We start from the raw sequence: 20121 nt of genomic DNA, 5'->3' as shown, positions 1-20121 counted from the left end.
TAGTAGACGACATTGTGCGGAGGGACTTTTCTAGAGGGTGTGCTTGTGTAAATTCATTGGTGGTTTTGGACCTTTGTAGTAGAAATACTGGAAGGTGGTCACTTATGGGCGCAGTAATAACCCCAGCAGTCATATTGTGGGCGAGAACGTTTGTTATGAAAATATCGATGTCTGTTGTTGTGGTATCCTGAACACGTGTTGGCGTGCGAATAACAATTTCTGAAGCGTTGGCTTGCAAAAGTCTTAAGAAATCGGCCTGTGTTGGGGACGTAAGCGAAAAATCAGTTTAAATCTCCTCCTGCCACTAACGAGTACTGGTGGTAACGAGCTCATTAATCCAGCATAGGTATGTTTCGCAAAATGCCAGAAACTAAGCGATATTACGGGTTGGTGGTCGGAACATCACAGATTCTACGACACTGCCATTTTTCAGTTGGAATTTCATAGACAGCTGTTGATTTAGAGAAATTATCAACCCACTAAACTTTTTAGACTCTCTTTGGCTGAAAAGGGTGTAAAAATCTTGTCCCATGGCTGACACCCTGAAAAGGTGTTTCGACAAAAAAAGGGTGTACGGATGAAAAAAGCGTGTAGATCTCAACACCCTTAAAGGGTGTTGAGAAAGGGTGTCACGCTGAGGCTTCGAAGACCCGCGGGTTAAATAGTCATAACCGTTCGCGAACCTCGTGAACCGCTGGCGTTTGTCAAACATTTCCCCGTCGTTAAGCGCAAAGAAAATTGCAGGTACATTTCATGCAAAATCTGTGAAAATGACCGGCAGCCCCCGCGTTCATCTATATAGGAAAGCTCGTTGGTTTGCTTTTTGCGATAGTAAGCGAAACAAGTGGCCGCGCAAGAAAAAAATGCCGCGTTCGAGATGACGCAAAAAGGCTCCAGCCGCGCAAGAAAAAAATGGCGTGTTCTAAATGCCTCAAAAAGGCTTCATTATACGAAAATAAAGCAAGTTCAAAACGAACCGAATTCCCGCTGGCGCAGTTTCAGGTAGGGGGTGCGCGAGCACTGCGGAGGCGGGAAATTAGAAATGCGTTGTGTGCAGATAACGGCACTGCAGCGCATTATGGCGAATCACTAGCCGCGTTTACATGAATGCGACAGAATGCGATAGCAGCGCGTCACATTCTCTAGCGCATCACGAGTAATGGGATGCGCTAGCGTTTACATGTACCGCATTACCCCTGGTGCGATGGTGGCCCCATACGGTGTCGCACATCGAAGGTAAAGCAGCGTTTCTGGCGCTTCCAAAGCTTCCGGCACGGCTGGTTTTTGTTCTTTTTTCACGAGTCGCATTTTCTGGCGTCTTACACTCGATTTAGACGTTTTTAAATGAAAAGCTGCGTTTGCAGGGCTTACTTTTCTTGTCGACATAATTCCTAATACGATGCGCTCGCGTTTACATGCACTTCGAAAGTCGACTTACGCGTCTCAATCCACCCCTGTCTGGCGCATTAATGCGACGCGCTTTCCTAGCGCATTAGCCACGTTTACATGGATGCGATGCACTAGAAAATTGATGCCATGCGATGCGATGCGCCACTTGTCGCATTCATGTAAACGCGGCTACTGCCCTGCACTTCTGACAGCTTTCACATTGAGTCCCCAACTAGCCCGCCTTTTAGTGTCCTTGGGTTTACTTTTTTCTCTAGAGTTGGTAGTAGTAACTCTATGGGAGCAGAGTTGTGCGTCCATCCACCATCTTGAGTTACAAAGTCGTGCGGGAAAGCCACCCCTCACGCAAGTCGGAGCCGCCGCGCCCCTTGCAGCGGTGAAGTCGGCGCGTGCGTAAGCTGCCGACCATGCCAGCCGCTGATCGTGGCAGCCAGAGCAGCTGATGTGCGCACGTCTGGAAAAGTAGTTCGGTGCGCAGCAATCAAAGCGGGCTTTCCTGCCATGGTGGACCCGGAGGCGCAACGGCTGGTGGAAATCAGGCGCACAACTCTGTTGAAGCTTATACGGGAAGCCTAGTTGATCGTGTTTTCTCCCGTGGCAGGGGCAAACCAGGGATCGCTAGAATCGACAGCTGGGCTAGGTGGTATCCGTCCATTCTAAACAGCGCTAACAGCACAACGACGAGGAAGAGGGACACAAGGAAGACGAAGAAGGACACAAGACCGCGCCGTCTTGTGTCCCTCTTCCTCGTACTTGTGTTGTTAAGCGCTGTTTAGATGCAGGGATCGCTAGTTGATACGTAGGACCTAACGGGAGTTTGTAACTCATGTGGTTCAGGACTACCCCATGCATTGGTGTCGCCGGTCATTTGTGCAGATTGGGCAATTCAAATAATACGTTGTTGACGCGTTCGTACAGTGTACTGGAAAACTGCGCTAAATGAACAGCGCGAAGAGTGGTTCTGTGAAAAATGAGAACTCGCTGAGTGTACACGGGTTTCAGAAAAGTTGTCTTTGGTTCCTCTTGAGGAAAATTGTTGACTATTTTATGTTGCCTACTCTGCCAGGATTCTTGCAAGCGGCCTACCCGTTGAGTTCTGAGTTCGTTTGCTTCGTGTACCCGCGGTCTGCGGAATAACCTCCTGCTTCCAGGACCGGAAGCAGGAGGCTAAGGGTGGTTGCTAAGGGTGCAGCCGGCTCGAAGCTGCAGTACAGCGGCGCTCTCGTTCCTCACGCAGCGCTGCTCGGAGAGCGGCGTTCCGGGGACGTGAAGTGAGGCCAAGCGTGGGAGGGCCATGCTTCCGTCGGACGGCCTGGAGGAACTGCTGGGGGACGAGCCGCTCCCCAGCTCGGCGCGGCTGGCCGAGGCACTCATCCTGCTGGTGATCTGCGTGAGCGTGGTGGCCGCCAACGTGCTGGTGATCGCCACGCTGCTGCACAGCACGCGCGAGGTGCTCGACTACTACCTGCTCTCGCTTGCCGTGGCCGACCTGCTGTGCGGCGTGCTCGTGGTGCCGCTCTCGGTGTACCCGGCCATCGCGCAGGACTGGGTGTACGGCGACTTCGTGTGCCGCCTCAGTGGCTACGTGGCGCTCACCCTGTGGAGCGTGTCCATCTACAGCTTCATGTGGCTCTCGGTCGACCGCTACCTGGCCATACGGAAGCCGCTCAGGTACACCCCTCTTCGGCGAAAATGACAACAGGGTGACCTCACTTTCGTGCCTTCGGATTCAGTTGATGTCTATACATGACACGAAGGAACACTATGTCAGGGTACAGGTTCAGACCGGGAGTAATTCTTCATGTAGTGTACCTGTGCACCGAAGAGACGGGCCCGGACATCTAGATTCGCATGTTTTCAAAGGAGATTGCGCCTAATGCGTGACATCGCTGCTTTTTCTCATGTAGTTTGTCGTAGCTGTAGTAATTTAGAGGCAAATTAAGTGCGAAAAATTCAGAAGACGACTCTTGTCACGTTCAGAATAATCGTGGTGACACGCTCTCTTTGCGTGTCACCGCGATTATTCTGCACCCTGCGGAGGGACAGCCGACTGCGGTTATGACGTGCAGTGGCAAGGTCCGTTGTCCTTCCTTAGTTGCACCCGAGTATACGTGTGCGCATGCCAGCCAGATCGCGTGCGCTAGGTGATATTTACGGGGTTTGGAGCATTGAATCATCCTTCGTAGTGGATGCGAGATCTAAACTCTGAGGTTTTCACGATCGCTGCACTGGGTAGAAATTAGAAACGTTTTGTTACTAGAGTTCCTTCTTCTCTCTATCGTAAAAGCGAATCTTATCATTGTCGAAGTTTTTCTAGAATTGTTGCACAACATCGATTTAAATGACGGGACGCATGAAACTTAAAATTCAGTGAAAGCCATGTAGCCCTGTGTCGTCACTGTCCCGTGATTTGGCGATGATTGATGCCTCGTATTAAAACAACATAGAAGTGAATTTGCCAAGCTTTTGTTTTGGCATGCACTGCGTGTACCCACTCAGATAAACACGCTTTTCACCGTTTATCTGGGCGATAAGGCGGTATTTATTTTTTAAGGCCTCAACGAAGAAAAACTACCAAGCGCGTTTTGCGGCGGCCGCACCAACAGAAGTGACGTCAATGCAAAGTGTTACGTGATTGGACGATGGACGAGGTTAGAATTCACGAGGTTAGACTTGGACGATTGGGCGAGGTTAGAATTCAAATCGGTTTCGGTTTCGGCTTTGTGAAACAACATGCTTGGCATCCGACGTTACCGTTATGGGCATTTCTCAATATCTCAATAATCGGCACACCGCGCTTCTGCCATGTTGTCGGCTGTAAAATGCGTCAGATAAGCCTACGAGCACGGCTTGCATTCGTAGCAAACACTAGCCGAGGCCTACGCAGTGGATGAACGCCTCCGCGTCACCGCAGACGCTCAAATGCGGTGCCCTTTTCCCCATCTTTGGTACTTGCCTGGCTCGTGCCTGTATCGGAAGAGGCGTGTACGCACCAGAACAAAAGTCGGCTGATTCGGGACTGTTCCCGCAAGCTGTCGGTGCTTATAGCAACACCACGTCAACTAGAATTCGCCAGCGCACCAGTGTCATTCTGCACGCATTCTGCGAACTTGCTCGCAGAGCAATGAACGTTACAGAGCAAAAATGGTGAATTCAGTATAGAGAACATTGCTCAAGAACAAATAAACCAACTTTTAAAAAACTTGCTCCATCAGGGATTCAAACTTGCTACTTGCAAAGCAATATGCCTAGTCCTCCGGACCACTCCGCAATAAGCCAGCGAAACCAGGGTGAAAATACAAAGTATAGCCAGTATGTATGTATAGTATGTAAGCATGTATAGCCAGTTTACATTTTTATTTAGTTTAACATTCAAGCAGCTTAGATGAATATTTGTTGTATAGTGCTCATGGAGGAAGTGTCCCCCAAATTCCCAGAATATCTCAAGTCACGCGACTGCATTCCCGAGGCGGAAAAGCGTTCGTGGATGTGGGGTCTTGCTGCTGACCGCTGTGCTAGTTCACCCAGCGGAAATAACTGCTTATCGCACCCTGGTTTTACACTGTACGATAAAAGTTTCGGTTGATCTTAATCCCTTAGAACCTATATGTACTCCGCCGGCTCTTCTCTCCCCTTCATATTTCCTTAGATCCGTCTACTACCATCAACCAGCGAAGCGATGCATGAGCGCTGGTGTGGAGCGACGTGAACTTCGAGCTTGATACACTCTGCAAACTAACAAACTAAAGGGACATTCTTCCTGGCACAAACGTGCCGTGGCTTTGTTTCAAATGAGCGAACAAGTTACGACGACCCGCCGGCCGTTGGCCGAGTAAATGCTCGGCCGGCTGATTTAGCCGGAGGGTCGGCGAGCCGTGGAGCAGAGCAGTCCATCCAAGCCATCTTGTTTTGACGTTATACGAAACGTCCTAGAAAATTGGCAAAATAATGCAGAAAGGAGGACCTCATTTTCGAATTGATTTTTCTACTGAATAAAGTCGCGTAAACGCAGCGAGACAGGTCGAACCATGGACTAGAGACCCCAGACTAGAATTTGTGCTAGGATCCCTCAATGTTTACAAATCACTTCAGTGTCCCTTTAATCATCATTTTGGCTGGACATTTTGTCCGTATTGTTACCACGTATCAAGGTACACTTAACATCAGCAACTACGATAATCCTGACGATAATCCTGACGTGTATTTTGAAATAAAATGGGAAAGGTTACAAGGCTAGGTACTTGACAGGATGATTTCATTTGGCGTTTTTTTCAATTACGGAGATTGATAGGCTTCAGGTTTTATTTTATGTCTTCATAAGTTATCTTTTAGCAGAAAAATTTGGGTTGCAGAAATTCAGCGCTCTCTAAAGCGTGGTTTTTTCTACTCAGCGTATTCCTAAATTGAAATTGAGACATTTTACTCTCAGGACAAATATCTAAAGAGCTTGGGAACTACAAGTTGTTCGCAGAACAAAGAACCTTTGGCTGTTACGCATACGCAGTCCTTCAAGAGCAAACTGTCCCTTATTAAGACAACAAAATGCTATATCTGGAACCCTGCAGCGTGCGACGCGTAATGTACGATCAGCGTATGGATGGCACGAAAAACTTGTGGCATTCACATTGCAAGCGATGCGAATCACAATGTATGCACTAAACAACAGATAGAGCTCCCGACCAATGGTCCCCGCCGGCACGCAGGTTTTTGTCGGAATTTCTGGGCTTGGTTGTGGCCCGAAATTCCACAAACTGCAGTTTCTACGCTCTGATAGAGCAAAGGGATTCTCGAGGTACTTTACTCCCCTTGCAAGATTTGCCTTGGCCACCGCGAACACAAAACTCTTGAGAAATATTGCCACCTTTGTATGACAATAAGAACACGTACTAGTGACTAACGCTGGTATTGACTAACGCTGGTAATACTAACGCTGTTATTCTCAATCCTTCCTCCACTCGAGCCTCCAGTGAAGGAGATCCTTGAGAGTGATTTCCCCATGCCTAAGCATTGCGGAATCCTCCCCTCAACCGAGTCGAGGAAACACATGTGGTGGAGGACAGACTCGGAATAAGGCGATAAGTGTGTCACAGTCTAAATTGCAATAGCTCGGGGCGTCGCGAGAGTTTCCGGCATCTCTATTCGATAAAAATGTGTCCTGCAAAAGGGGTGCTTTGCAGGACACATTTTAAGGATATATTAAAAATACGGGAATTTTACTACTGCTGAGTAATCATTGGTTTACGTAATCGAGGGCTATGCAAAAAGTAAGAGAAGACCACATTTTAAAATATGACCTAGATGTTTACAAAGGACACAAAATACGTGTCGGAAACGAACAAGGTTTTCTTTAGTTTAATTTCTGACCTGGTGACTTTTCGACTACTGACCGGACCACTTCCTCCTAACGCAAGTATGCCCGACGACTTCTGAAGAACACTTTACAACAAGCCAGAAACAACCCACAAATGGTACAGAAAAGTATAGAATTTGGTCTAAAAACAGGTCTCTATAAAGTAGTATGATCGCGGATCGTCACCCCATCTCTAGATGACCCCTCAAGTACACCCTTTGAAGCTCCTGAACAGCTCCTTTTCGATACACGGATGATCGTCAAATCAGAGGGTCATCGCCACTACTTGAACTGTGCGTATGGTAGCCCTATGGGCGTACCCCTACATAACGTGCTAAATGAACGTTCACAGCGCAGTGAAAAGGTTCATATGAATCGTCTTCCAGTACCCTTTTTATCATATCCCACAACAGGGCCTATTGGCCTCCTTTTAATAAAGTCATCCATTCCATTCCTCGTAGAAGAGTGTTGTAACAAGAACGAGCAGCTGAATTACCCCACTGTTGAAATTTTGCTTGCTTCAAACACTTCTACAGTTAAAGCTTGCGCCGTGTTCATCGAAGTATTGTCACACTAGCACTGAGATGTCGAAATACACGCAAGATGGACGCAAGCAAACGCGACAGCCTGGGAGTGTTAGATGGCTATATTGCTACGAGTGTGACGTTACTGAGCCTAGCGAAGTTGCCGTCGTGAGCCTTAGTGCGAGCGAGGACCAGGTTACCAAAATGTCTAAATTGGCTACTTAAAATAGGTAATGGTTGACTGATTGAATATGAGGTTTAACGCGCCGACGCTATGAGGCGCGCCATTGTGGAGGGCTCCGGGACAATTTTGACCACCTGGGTATCTTTAACGTACGCTGAAATCTCGACCCGTAAGGCCACGGGTGTCAGTTCAGCACAATGGTGACCGTGAGAGCCGACCTGAATTTGTGCATATTATTGCTCTTATACGCTTTGAAAGTCACCTGGTCAAGTTTCTGGACTTCCTCTCTAGATACCCTTGAAGTGTTGGCCAGACGAAGCACAGGAAAATCGCTCTTTGCCACTCCTGAGGGTGCCCGCTTTCGCAGTAAAATGGGCGCTCGCAGAAAATTTAGCATGTCAGACAGAAACTGTGACACAGGCAGCCCTCGTCGGGAAAGGAAAACGAGGTTGTTTTATTATGAAAAGTATCGCAGCCTAAATTCTTGTTCTTCTCGTGCTCTTCTTGCCAGGTACGACGCCATCCAGACTCGGACAAGGTGCCAGTGCTGGATGCTGTTTACCTGGATGACGTCCATGTTCATGTACTGCCCGCCCCTGTTCGGCTTCTCCAACGGCCACTTCTACCGGGACGCGTACATCTGCATGCTGGACCTGTCCAGCATCCTCCCATACACGCTCACTCTTGCGCTGCTCGTGCTGGTGCCGAGCGTGCTCACCGTCATGTACACGTACTACTTCATCTTCAACACTATGCGCAAGATGCGGAAGTGCTTGAGCAAGGAGGAGAAGGAGTACGCCACCGCCATCGGCGAGCACCTGTCCAACCCGGACCACGTCATGTCCTTCGTGATCATCGTGCTCTTCTGGATCTCGTGGATGCCCTGGATAGGCCTTCAGATCTACGAGAAAGTGGGTGGCGTCAAGCTGAGGTTTCACGCGCTCCACTTCGGCCTTCTGTGGTTGGGGGTCCTGGACTGCCTGTGGAAACCGCTCATCTACGTGGCCATGAGCCCAAAGTTTCGGCTCGGCCTGCAGCTACTGTTTGTGTCCGTGTGCTGTCGGCACAAGAACCCACAGCACCTGGTCGTCTAGCGCCCGCCCTTTCAATCAGGATCAACAAGGTGCATCAAAAGTTCGTCTGCCTCGTTCATGTCGCCGTGTCGGCGTTGACTGTTTCCCTACAGCGAAGCGCAGAGGAACGCCGATTAAGTACGAAGGACGATACTAAAAAACGCTGCTCCCCTGCACTTTCTACATGGCACAGGTTCTACTTTCAGTGTCAGTATTTATGAATTGCCTGCAGGTGTATTAAGTGGAATGGCGCAAAGTGCAGTAAAGTACTAAAACTCCTTGTCTAGCACTGTTGCAGAGCACGTAGCCACGCACAGGGGTGTCTACCTTCAGTAGGCTGCTTGGCGTTAGGTTCTGATCAATTGCCTTCCATGTGTTCAGGACAGGCTCGCAGGTGGGCTCAAGGGCGACGCTGTATGCATGCACGGTCGCTGGTACTTCGCCGGGGCCGAACGGTTTCGAGTCGATGGCTGTCTGCATAATTGCTCATCGGAGCCCCTGCTTGCCAGGGCTTTTCAAGCAGCGATGTTTATATAGTGGCGTCCTTTCAGTTTCTCAAAAATATTTGCTTCTTTTCGAAATAGCAGCGGTAGATACAAAGAGGGGCCTGCCAAAAGCGTAATCACTTTTGGCGCGGTATACTTGTCGTTTATACGAATATCCTGATCAGAGATGCAATGATCAGCTAAAAATAAAAAAAGAGCGCAGTATACCTCGGTCACAGAAAGGTTTGCACGTACACGGGACAAGCCCTCACTGGTCAGTGAAGCATTCTATTAAGAAATAATCCACTCCCCAAGTCACATTTATTTTCACCTGTTGGAACAGGTGCCGCAATGTCAGCTGATCACATCGTGGTCCTTTCATTCGCTGTAACCACACAAAGTTTCCCAATGATGTCAGGATACTCAAATAATGCGTGTTCAGTAAGAATGAATGAGAATGAAATAAGAAATGAAATACAAAGAAACAGAATGAAGAATGAAATACAAAGAAACGCTTGGTTATTGCAGTCACTGAGCTCATAGGAAACTTTGAAACGCCTATGCGATGTGGGCGCCCTCTCCCACGTGGACGTTTTACTAGGCTCGGCAGGTGCCCACAAGCGCAGCGTTTAACTTAATCTCGGATTATACGTCCCTACTGCCCTCTGAGAATTACCTTGAATTGAGTTTGCAAAAACCGTTGCTCTTATACCCGTAATAGATTTAGGTATGGTGTCAGTTTCACTTTTCGTGGGCCAATTGTAATGCGCATAAAAATGGTATGTATTTTGTCTTTGTCATACTCGCGTCAATTCACGATATTTCATTTGGTTGGAACGTGTCGGGTGCTTTAATTGTAGCTTTTAAATAACCGAAAAAAGGCACTTGTAACGCAGGAATTACCTATATAGTAAACAAATATTTGTGTCTACTGCTTTCCCCTGACTCTGGGTTTTTGTAGGTTATTTAAGACGTTGCAGTTGACGGTGTAGTTCAATAAACAAAAAATCTCGTGTTTTACCCATAGAAAGCCAGCAGACCTGTCTACAATACATTTGTATAGTTGTTTCCGTGTTATTAATGCTGTTTTCGACGCATCTTTTTTTCCCCTTTCGATCTATGGCTGTTCAGATACGTCGCCCATAAAATAGCCTAACAACATGCACTACAACTTCTCGACATAGTCTCCGAGTGTATTAAAAAAATTAAAAAGAAGTAGAGGCAACGTGTGATGGAAACAAAAAAAAATAGCTATAGCTTAAAGGACGCAATCACGAAGCAGCACCTTATATCAACATCAAGCTGACTATTGCATAACACTTCGACTTCTTCGGTAGAATATTGCTTTCTTCCCCTGAATTTGTTGCTGGCTGTAAACAAAGACCTTTCGCTAGTAGGCGGGGTTTATAGCCAAATAAATTATATTCTTCATGAACCTGCGCTTTAAACAGACATCGGCATGCGCCCATTGCATCTAAGTGCAAAAGAGTCCGAAGTACTGCAGAGCTCACAAATTATAAACAATTTGTTACAAAAAATGCTATACTCACTCTAGAAGCACCTTGGTTCACGAGCACCTCAAACGGCACCGTGCCTCTTTTCGGCGGGGCTAACCTTAGCTATAAACTGAAAATTGTGTTTTCAAAAAGTCTGGCCCTTTTATGTTGGAACATTTAGCATCCAATATTTGGGATACATGGTTCTTGCACTCATAGTCAACATTACCCCCAAACTGATGGGCCCGTTCAACTAAAACGTATTTCCGATGGCTGTGCATAACAGGAAACGTGCGCAGTGTAACAGAATCTTCGGTTTTTCAAGGTCGAAACGCCGAAATATACCACCAGACCAGATAGATACGTGCTGTACCACGAGTTCGGCTTATACGCTGGCTTCATCTTCCTCTTCGCCTGCCCCCAAACTCCTCGGAAAAATACATTAACTCAAACGATGAGTAACGTTTGTATTGCCTGGTAAGATGAGAGTTCTTGTTCTCCGGATTAGTATAGCCTTTTTGGTTTTTTCAGCAGTGGCAATCCATAAGACATGCAGCCATAATTACTTTTGTGGCGTCTGCACGTGCAGAAGCATGGTTCAAAGTGGCCTCTTAGCTCAGTGTCAATGTGCAGTAGGAAAAATTGCCAGGTTTTTCTGTATCGATTACAGGTCAGTTTGGAAAAATTTAGTTTGGGAAACTGTGGTCGGTACGGAGGTAACCGAACAGCATCAGCAAAACATGCCACTTAGGACCGACATAAAATGGGTTTAGCCACTTGTTTAGCCCTGAGCAGCTTTGGAATTTTGTATGCTTTTACAGCATGCATGCAGACGTACTTTACGCCATGCCGCGAGCCTCTGTGTTTAGCTGAATAGTTGGTCACAGTTGGCCACGATAAGTGTCCTTTTAAATCCATAATGGCTGGCCAAATAAATGATGTAATCAGGGTGTCACCTTTGGCGCAGAGAACGTGGGTGTGTTGCAGCGTTATACTTGAAGCACGACCTGATTGTACGAACTGTCCCGGCCCCTCTATGAATTTGAAATCTAGCTTCAGGCGCTTAAGCTACACTTAAACATACATGGATTGTTAGATTTTTCGATGGCCTTCAAAAACACAAAACATGTGCACGGATGTCTTGCCAGTCTTAGTAATGCGCCTTGAAATGAACACACATAGTTCGTGCTTGGTGTTTTGCAACTGATGAAAAACGTAGCCCCGGGCGGTGCTGCGACCTACAGAAGGAAACCAAGTGTCGCGTGCTTCAACTGTTCCTGTCCTCATTGATGTTTTGTGGATGGTTGTACCTCAGGTAGAATGTCGCTGTGCAGGAAATGTGCGTTACTACTGAAGTGTAGCGAGCCAAAGACCTTAACTGATATGACGTTTGCGTCAGTCACAATCGTCTACAGTGTTTTTCTGTAACTTCATATATACATATATATATATATACATATATAAATAAGTATACATATATACACATACAACGTTCACTTATCCGGTTGTGACACCTGTAGATAGCCATAGATGTGTGTACAAAGCTAAAAGAACAACTCTGGAAGAAGAAGGCATGGAGATGCAGACCTATGTGATACTCAAATGAAGGCGCAAGACCGCCGTGTAAGCACTGTCACCCGTCGGCGACCTCGCTCTCACGTACGGAACGATATTTCGGCGTATTGCAACTTCTGGCTTTCTAGAAGACTTTCTGTGAAAGCATAAAATGTCAAAACACACTTAAAGGCAACCAAATGACGTTACTTTATTAGATTAAAACGCTATATTTTTCTAAACTGGAAACATTCCGTTACTTGAGGGATGGAGAAAAATGGATGGGTGAACTGGGGGAACAGGATGTATGAACAGGATGTAAACGTATATTTCTGCGAAGTTGCAAGTGACTTGGAAAAAGTAGAACGTGGTTGAAACTATCGCGAAAAAGGCGCGTCCGTCAACGAGAGGAAACTATTATTGCTAATTTTCTCAGCACAAATACCGTCCCAGAGCAGTATGCGGCAGTTTCGGTGAACTGTAAAATTCCGTTATCTGGAAAGCATATCTCCACCTCGTAGAGTAGCATGCACCGTGCCCGGTTTGGTGCAGACGTCGATATTCGTTTTCGAATGTTCATCGAATTCAGCTGAGGAACTCGGTCCTTTAAAATCAAGCGACGTCAACATGCTATTGGCGTTATTTTATTTGATATATGAAGTGACTGAATGACATACTGCCTACGGATGTGTTTAATATCAACGACTGGGGGTCCGTTACAATGCGCAAAAAAGGTTCACAAAATGTGTTCAAGCAAAATGGGAAGATGAAAGCTTTTCAGAAGGCAAAGCTTTCGAAGAGCTTGTCCTGTCCACGCCTCGTCTTCTGTTTATTACTGCATTTGTTTTCGGTGTGAAAATGAAAGAGCTGCTGCCTAGTACTATTTACCGTTTTATTTAAAGCTAGAAGGTAAGGTCAAGATTTGCGTTTCCTTTTATTTTGTGGTTGTAATCATGACGCGGAGTTAAAACGGGCGAACTATAACTGCAATACGTATAACGCTCGGTGAGAAAAGCACCGTTGGAGGGGCTGTGGAGATCTAGGTGCTTACTGTCCCGCTTAGATGTTTTAAGAAATGCTTGCTTAAAACCAGGTGAGGCTGTCATGAGAAATTAAAAAAAAACTACTTCACCACGGAAAAGTCGTCTCGAGTTTTATTAAGCTTTCTTCGTCATTACAGCCGCTGTGCAAGATTTTCGAAGTGCGAGAGTTCTACAAGAGAATGGTGGTAAACTCAACCATAAAGCAACAGAAGGGAGGAAAATAACCATAATTCCAGAAGACGTTTTAAGCTTGTATTAGCTTTATTTCGCTATAAACAGATCCTCCATCGTTCTGACGCACAGTGTGTTGAACTACAGTTTTTTTTCCTCCTCTTCTACTTAGGCGGATGAGCACATAAACTTGCAGGATAAACAGCAACCCAATCACTGTTAGTATGGTGATTTTTTGGCCGGTTCTTGCCGTTCATATTGCATTGAAAGGCAATTCCTTACCTTTCAGCCACGTTTTTGGCTCCTTGTGCAAAATTCCTTATACCACCCACGTCCATCAGGCATGAATTTACGTGCTCTAAGCAACGTCTAAAACGAACGCGTTGAAGGACACGTAAGGAAGGATGGCGTGGCGCATTGTTTCTCTTTGAAGACACCGTGCGACTAAGCTTTCGGTTTGTTTTGACGATCGACGTTCACCACTGTGCCCGCATGATATTCCTTGTTTTTAGGCACTATTACGCTTGCGACGAAATCTCGCTCATGTGCTGCACAAATCTGAACGGGGCTGAGCCCAGTATACCAGTCACAGCATTGTCTTGCAGCTAAAGTGGTAACTGTTGAAATTATTTTACAAAACTGGCAATCAGATTGAAGATTTAGGCCTAGCAGCCGACGTAAAGCAGGAATGGTAATTCTGTGTGTGGTAAATCGATTGCTAAAAGGACTGGCTTCGCACAATTTGAATTAGTGTAAAAAGCATTCCAACTTTTAACGTGTAGGTATTTATTTAACACTGAGGCTTACCACAAATGTAACATCGGTATACATTCGACGTTAATACCTCAGTGGGGCGTTTATAAATATTTTTACGCTAAAAAGCTCCACTTAAATCACTTAATCACCAATCTGCATAAAATATACGATTGGGAGAGATCCATTTCAGAGACTAGCACAGGTATACATTTGCAAGTGTGTGCTATAGCAGCATTCATGCACTAAACGGTCTTGTAGCGCCGATGCTCACTTACTCACGAGACAGATATGTGGCTTCTAAGGCCACTCTGCGTGCTTAACAGGTCATTATTTCGAAACTTTACTGATGCTATAAAATATTTCGAATACCATCTGATGTGAACCATAATGTGTTGTGCCATAGTCACACTTTTCGAGAATGTTCAGTGACGCTAGCCCAACAAAATATTCACTTTCACAAGTGACCTTGAAGAGTTGTACCGCATGCAGTAGATAAGAATCATTGATCCGAACTTCAACTGTTGCGCCAAGCAATATCTTTATTGCAAAAGGCATGTTCCGTTTCATTAGTGAAATTTCCGCGTAATAGTTATTGGGCAAAAATAAGAAAAGCGCTTGTTCATGGAAAACGTTATACGTGGGCAACGTTTTCCACATACAAAAATTGTCCAACAGCTTTTATAATCTACATAGGCTTCTACAATCGAACCCCTAATGCATAATTTGATTCACCGCTGTTCAACTCAAAGTACGAGTGCAGAATTTTGGCTTGTGATTCCTGCTGGCTTCCACGTGGCCAGTTAAGGGCGTCCACTCCGCAAAAGTCACATCAGATCTGGTATACTTCACTACCCATGTCTATGTAGTATTAGTTCCACTTTAGCGTCCTCCCTACCTTCCATCTCTTCGGGTAGCTCAGTGAATAGGTGTTAGAACGCAAGCAGACCAAGATCAAATGTCCCATTATTAATGTTTTCAATGCACACACTGATGCCTAAGCGCAGAGCCGTCATCAAAGTACGCAAGATGAGGCTACGGTTTGTGCATAATAATTGTGACAATATAGTGACCCATGCACACGCTCGATGTCACGTCGGTGAGGGTGCACGCAGGATAATAAGAAGGAAATCACTGAGAAGCCGCAGTGAGGCTGAAGCGTTCTTTCGCAAGGGAGTGCTCTTGGTATGTGTAAAGAATGATGATTTCTTGATTTTTTTAGAATTAGAAGAACGTGCGTACAAAAGAAGCCGAAGGACATTGATAATTGTGGAATTCCATCAGATCTCGCCGCCTGTGTCAAGTGACAAGTATTTACAAAAGCATGAGCTTCTTCTGGGCCTTGGGTTTACATAGTCTAAGCACTGAATATTTCGGTCACAGAAAAATAATCGGTCTCGCTCTGCCAGTGGAGTAGAAGTTTTTGTGGATGCACAAAAAACAATTAGTATCAAATGCGTAATGGCGCATAATCATATTTTTAATAATACCACATTCGTAGATTGCCAATTCCCTTTTACTTTTATCAAAGTACAATAAAACAAGACATCTTAGCAACTTTGTGTTGCAAGGACATATCCTGAAAATGTGTTATCCCGAACAGCCCAGTAGAGCAATTCTGAAGGTTTCCACAGGCCCCCCCCCCCGTCATAGTAGCTTTGTGCAGTTTCCGGTTGACCCGCCTGCATTTCCTTTGTCTTTTGACCATCTGGTACGTATCTCAAGGATCAAAATAACATGTGTTGCGAACGTCACTTGTAGTGGGGGTGTGTATGTCCACATTGAAAAGAAACGATAACCCGAGGTTTGCCGCAGAGCTCTACTAACGTCAACTGTCCGCCATTTTCCGTCCATTAGAGTATGGCCTTCACAGGCCAATTGTTAGCCATTTGCTCAGTGTTTGAACACCCTCTCAACATATTTAATTCCTTAATTGACCTAAAAATATTCCTATAGTAATGTTGTTACACGGCAGTTTACCTTGACGAAAACGGAAATTTTTTTATCTGCACGCGTTTTTTTTCAATCGCAGGATCGTCAAGAAATGGCACTTAAAGTGTCCTTAAAAGTATTTACAGTTGTTACAGAGAACGCAAACAGAAAACTTCGAGGTCTCTGTTAGTACGAATTCTTGTTTCTACGATATTCGGTTATAGAAAGGACGTGCGCCAGTATACGATTTGCAGTTGGGCAAAAAAGGGAAAATTACAAATAGCAAGACCTATTTAACCGGAGTACGTCGTGAACAAGTGTTGTGCTCGTATCTTCAACAAATTTCATGAAGAACACGGACTGTTTATATCAAGTGGACGTGTTGCAGTTGTGTCTGAAGTTATATTTAGTGGTACAGAATTTTTGAGTTGTTTTAGATGCAAATGTTCGTACGTCTGAATGCAAGTTATCAACGGTCTAGTGGGCGAAAAATAGAGAGAAAGCGCTACATCATGAGTGCTCTAACGTTTAGAGCGGAATAGTATGAGAACTCATTCAAAGTAAAACGCGTTCTAATAGCCTAGCGGTTACACAGGTCGGACGGCGATTAAATCGTGAATTGTGGCTTAATGTTTCCTCACCGAAACGGAGAGGTAGAGAAAATTAATCGTAGCATATGTGATTTTAGTACATTCCATACAATTCGCATCCCTAGAGTGGCTGTGGGAACGTGTATTTGGTGAAGCTTGTATTACAGGAGGTATGACGATAAAGGTGTAGTAAGCAGTATTCCTTCGGAGGGAAAATGGCGGAACCATCCCAGCGTTTTAGTGGGATAAAAAAGTATTCAGGGTGATCTAAAGTCAAGGAATTGTCTGCAGTGTATGAGCAGATGTTCCTTCCAACGGCGGCCCGATAGGCAATGTTAAAATTTGCAGGCCATTTCGAGCCTGATTTCGATACTACAGGTGCGTGAAGTTGGCGTTTCCATGGTTAATGATGCGCTATCTACACCTTTTCACCTATAACTCTCACCACGGTGTGGCATTGGAAAGCGGAGCTTCCAATTGTCTACTTAAAATGGACCATGCCCCATCAAAGGACATGATTTCGCTTCAAAGTTATATACAGAATTGTAAGTATGTTTTCTGTTAAGGCTACCTGTGTCTTCCTGTGAAAACGGACCCCTAGCGATGCAACATTTCTAGAGTTGTGCCAACTAAGTTACTGGTTGCATTCGAAGGCCAAACTAACGGCAAATAATTTATTTTAGCCGCCGGTGTATTTTATTAGTCATGACTTGCACGTATTGCAACATTTTCTGACCTCCTTAACACTATGTTTCACTTGTAGCCGGCTTTTATGAAAAACAAGAGCCCGAATATGTACTGGGGAAACGCTGTGGCCAGCAAAATAACGCATGGCATTTTAAGTGACACAACTTTTCGATATTCGAAGCCAAAAAAGAATGAGGAAAAAATTGCATGAATTTCCAAAATACCTAAGTTGTGGATTCAGCAAAAGCAAAAAAAAAAAAACAAATTGCAACCAACAGCACGCATTTCTTCAATATTGCACGAAGAAAATCTCGTCTGTATTAGAAAAATTCAGAAAAGGATTTTCTCGTCAACAGTGCGAACAAACGATGAAAGTTTATTTCAGCTAAGCAGCCGTTTTTTTGTCAGAGCCCAAAGCAAAACTGTGCAGCTTTATCAATGATCCTGTCTGTTCCAAATCAAGCACCTTGGAAGCTTGTATAAATGGTATATTACAGTACAGTCGGCATTTCCATTTTACGTGGTATGCTGGAGCTTGGTAGTTATTCAAGGCAAATTAAAATAAGCCCCTCTCTGAAGACTTGCTGTTACACACCTCCGAGTCACAGGTTTATGAGAGTTCTTGTTCCGCAGACAAGTGAAATACCGGTGGCTTTGCTCAGAAGGGCACAAGGAATTTACCGCCCGTGTGTTATGTTAAACTGGAAGTCGCCCTAGGTGCGAGGATGATGCCTGCAAAACGCAGCGTTTAGAGCCACTACGCTTTGCTTCGGTTTGCCTTAATAGAAATAGGAATTGAACAGCCGTGGGTAGCTTTACAAGTTTTCCATTAAAACACGAAAAACCATAAGCATACCTCGCAGTTACGAACATAACATATTTAACTCTCAGTCAGACTAAATTCTTTGAACACAAAGTCGCATAACTGAAATAAACTTCACCCTGTGTTCATAAACAGGCTTCACCTTATGTTAAAACTCACTAGACCGGATCACCTTAACGCATTGTGGAATTTGCGTTTTTACTTACGTCTCTTAATGCCTGGTACCGTTGTGTGATGCACGTCCTCGGTAAAGCACCAATGACATTCTGGGAAAGGGTTCGTTCACGCGGGTGTTTCGTCGTCTGTGAAGGTTGCTGTGCCGCTGACAAAACATACATCACGAAGACGTGTCTATACTGCAAAAAACTATGTGGTAGTGTCTTCTTTGAGGTCTATTAAAATGTTTCTGCATGTTTACCGTTGACTTCACGTAAGCTGCTCTTGATGTAAATCATGTGTGTTGCCTCACCAAAAACTTCTCCCGACAAACCTGTCACATTGCGTCGTGCAAAAATAAACGATGTTCGGGTCCCTACGTACGTGCCTTCCTGTGTGTGTGTTGCTAAGAAATATCTTTATTGTTTTCATTTACGAGCCTACAAGAATGTTAGGTAGTGTTCGAGCGCGGCATTGGCCGTGGACCTCCTAGGAAGAGCCATATCATCTGTGCACACTTCGAGGCATTGGTTCGTCTCTACCGCCTGTTGTGTTCAGCAGTCACGGCGTGGCGCATCGTTCAAAAAACTCCCTCTGTGTTTCATCCACTTACTGGATAATTTGCATCTCACAAGAGCCATACCTCACAGGAAACTTCTGTACTTGCTAGCACTATACGCTACAAAAAAAAATTAGCGTATCTACACACAATGCCCGCTTTCTCAATATATTGTGGCCAAGGGCATAGGGCTCACATTTGCTCGGCCAGATGCAGCGCGAACATCCCATTTTTCTCGAAACTCGCTGTCTTGATACTTGATCAGTAGACTCAGTAGATTTTTAGGCATTGAAAACGCCTTTTAGCATCCTAAAACAGCCAAGCCAAACCTGTTTTAGGCTGGAGGCCTAAAACAGGTTTATACGTAAATATAGGCAGGATAACGTTTTACACAAACGGACATAATTTCTAACGAAGACGTGCATGACCTGTATCTACGATACCTAAACCAAAGAAATTCAGGCCAATCCATCCTGCGAATGTGGTTGGAAAGCAAAGCTGTAAACGGCACTCACAACGATTACCCATGAGGCGTCACTTGAATTTCCTCACGTCGCTCTACAAATAGTGAGCCCAGAGAGAAGTGAAATGCGCTTAACCACACCCGTTGTTGCTTCAAAGAGATATTATTGGTAAGTATTAAAACAATGCATGATTTATTAACGGTGGTTGGTTGACTTGTATTGGTGTAGCACATGAGTGGAAACTTTTTTTACAAAATTAAATGACGCTCGAACCCGGTGTTAGAGGATCTCACTTCTCCGTTTCTGTCGCCGGCCGCGGACGGAGGCGACGAGATCGGCGGCATAGAAGGAAGGAGGAGCAGGATGAGGAAGAAGAAATACTTCTATTCAGATTTCTGAACGGCCCAGAGTGCGGCCGAGGGAGTGGTTTCTTCTTCACAGTGATCGCCGCCCGTCCACCAGCTGAAGCTGCGTAGGCGCAGAGGGGCTGGGCAGCAGCATCTCCCATTGCTTTTGTTGGGTAGTTGACGAAAGAGAGAAGGGTGCTCAGGGCTAAAATCGCACACCCCGCGTATGTGGTGGAGTGTTCCTACTTCTAAAAAAATTTACATTCAGCGTTGTAGCGGTTCGGGTGCATTAAGGGAAGACACGTCTGGTGTGGGAAGGAGGACAAACGTTTTATTGAGCCTGTTGAATCTCCCTCTGGCTATGCGCCAGTCATCATCATAATCACCATCATCGTGTAGATTTTCCCGTGCGAGTAAAGTGATCGTCCCCGCGAAGGGCAGCCACGGCCCCGGTCTCGCTTCTCTCGTTCTTCCGTTAACATTTTGGTGCCGTTAAGCCCGGGAGAATGAACACGTGCGGCGA

General features: G+C 45.5%; 1 protein-coding gene across 1 annotated transcript; it reads left to right on the top strand.

Annotated features, from left to right (window-relative positions):
* Positions 1–2648: 2648 nt before the first annotated feature.
* LOC144176153 (melatonin receptor pdcr-1-like) lies at positions 2649–18572 on the top strand. The gene is made up of 2 exons (XM_077705198.1): positions 2649–3078; positions 7977–18572. The coding sequence occupies exons 1-2, from the start codon at positions 2702–2704 to the stop codon at positions 8557–8559; spliced, it is 960 nt and encodes a 319-aa protein (XP_077561324.1). The 5' UTR covers positions 2649–2701; the 3' UTR covers positions 8560–18572.
* Positions 18573–20121: the final 1549 nt, after the last annotated feature.

The sequence above is a fragment of the Haemaphysalis longicornis genome, unplaced genomic scaffold (genome assembly GCF_048455015.1).
Source record: "Haemaphysalis longicornis isolate Haplotype H1 unplaced genomic scaffold, Haemaphysalis longicornis Haplotype H1 scaffold_1, whole genome shotgun sequence".
Lineage (NCBI taxonomy): Eukaryota > Metazoa > Arthropoda > Arachnida > Ixodida > Ixodidae > Haemaphysalis > Haemaphysalis longicornis.
Note: the sequence above shows the minus strand (reverse complement) of the source record. Positions and strands in the feature narration are given on the sequence as shown.

Bases quoted from the DNA above. Each gene is read 5' to 3' on its own strand.
- LOC144176153 (XM_077705198.1), top strand. From the start codon at position 2,702: ATGCTTCCGTCGGACGGCCTGGAGGAACTGCTGGGGGACGAGCCGCTC. The intron at 3,079-7,976 runs GTACACCCCTCT...TCTTCTTGCCAG, and splicing joins GCCATACGGAAGCCGCTCAG to GTACGACGCCATCCAGACTC.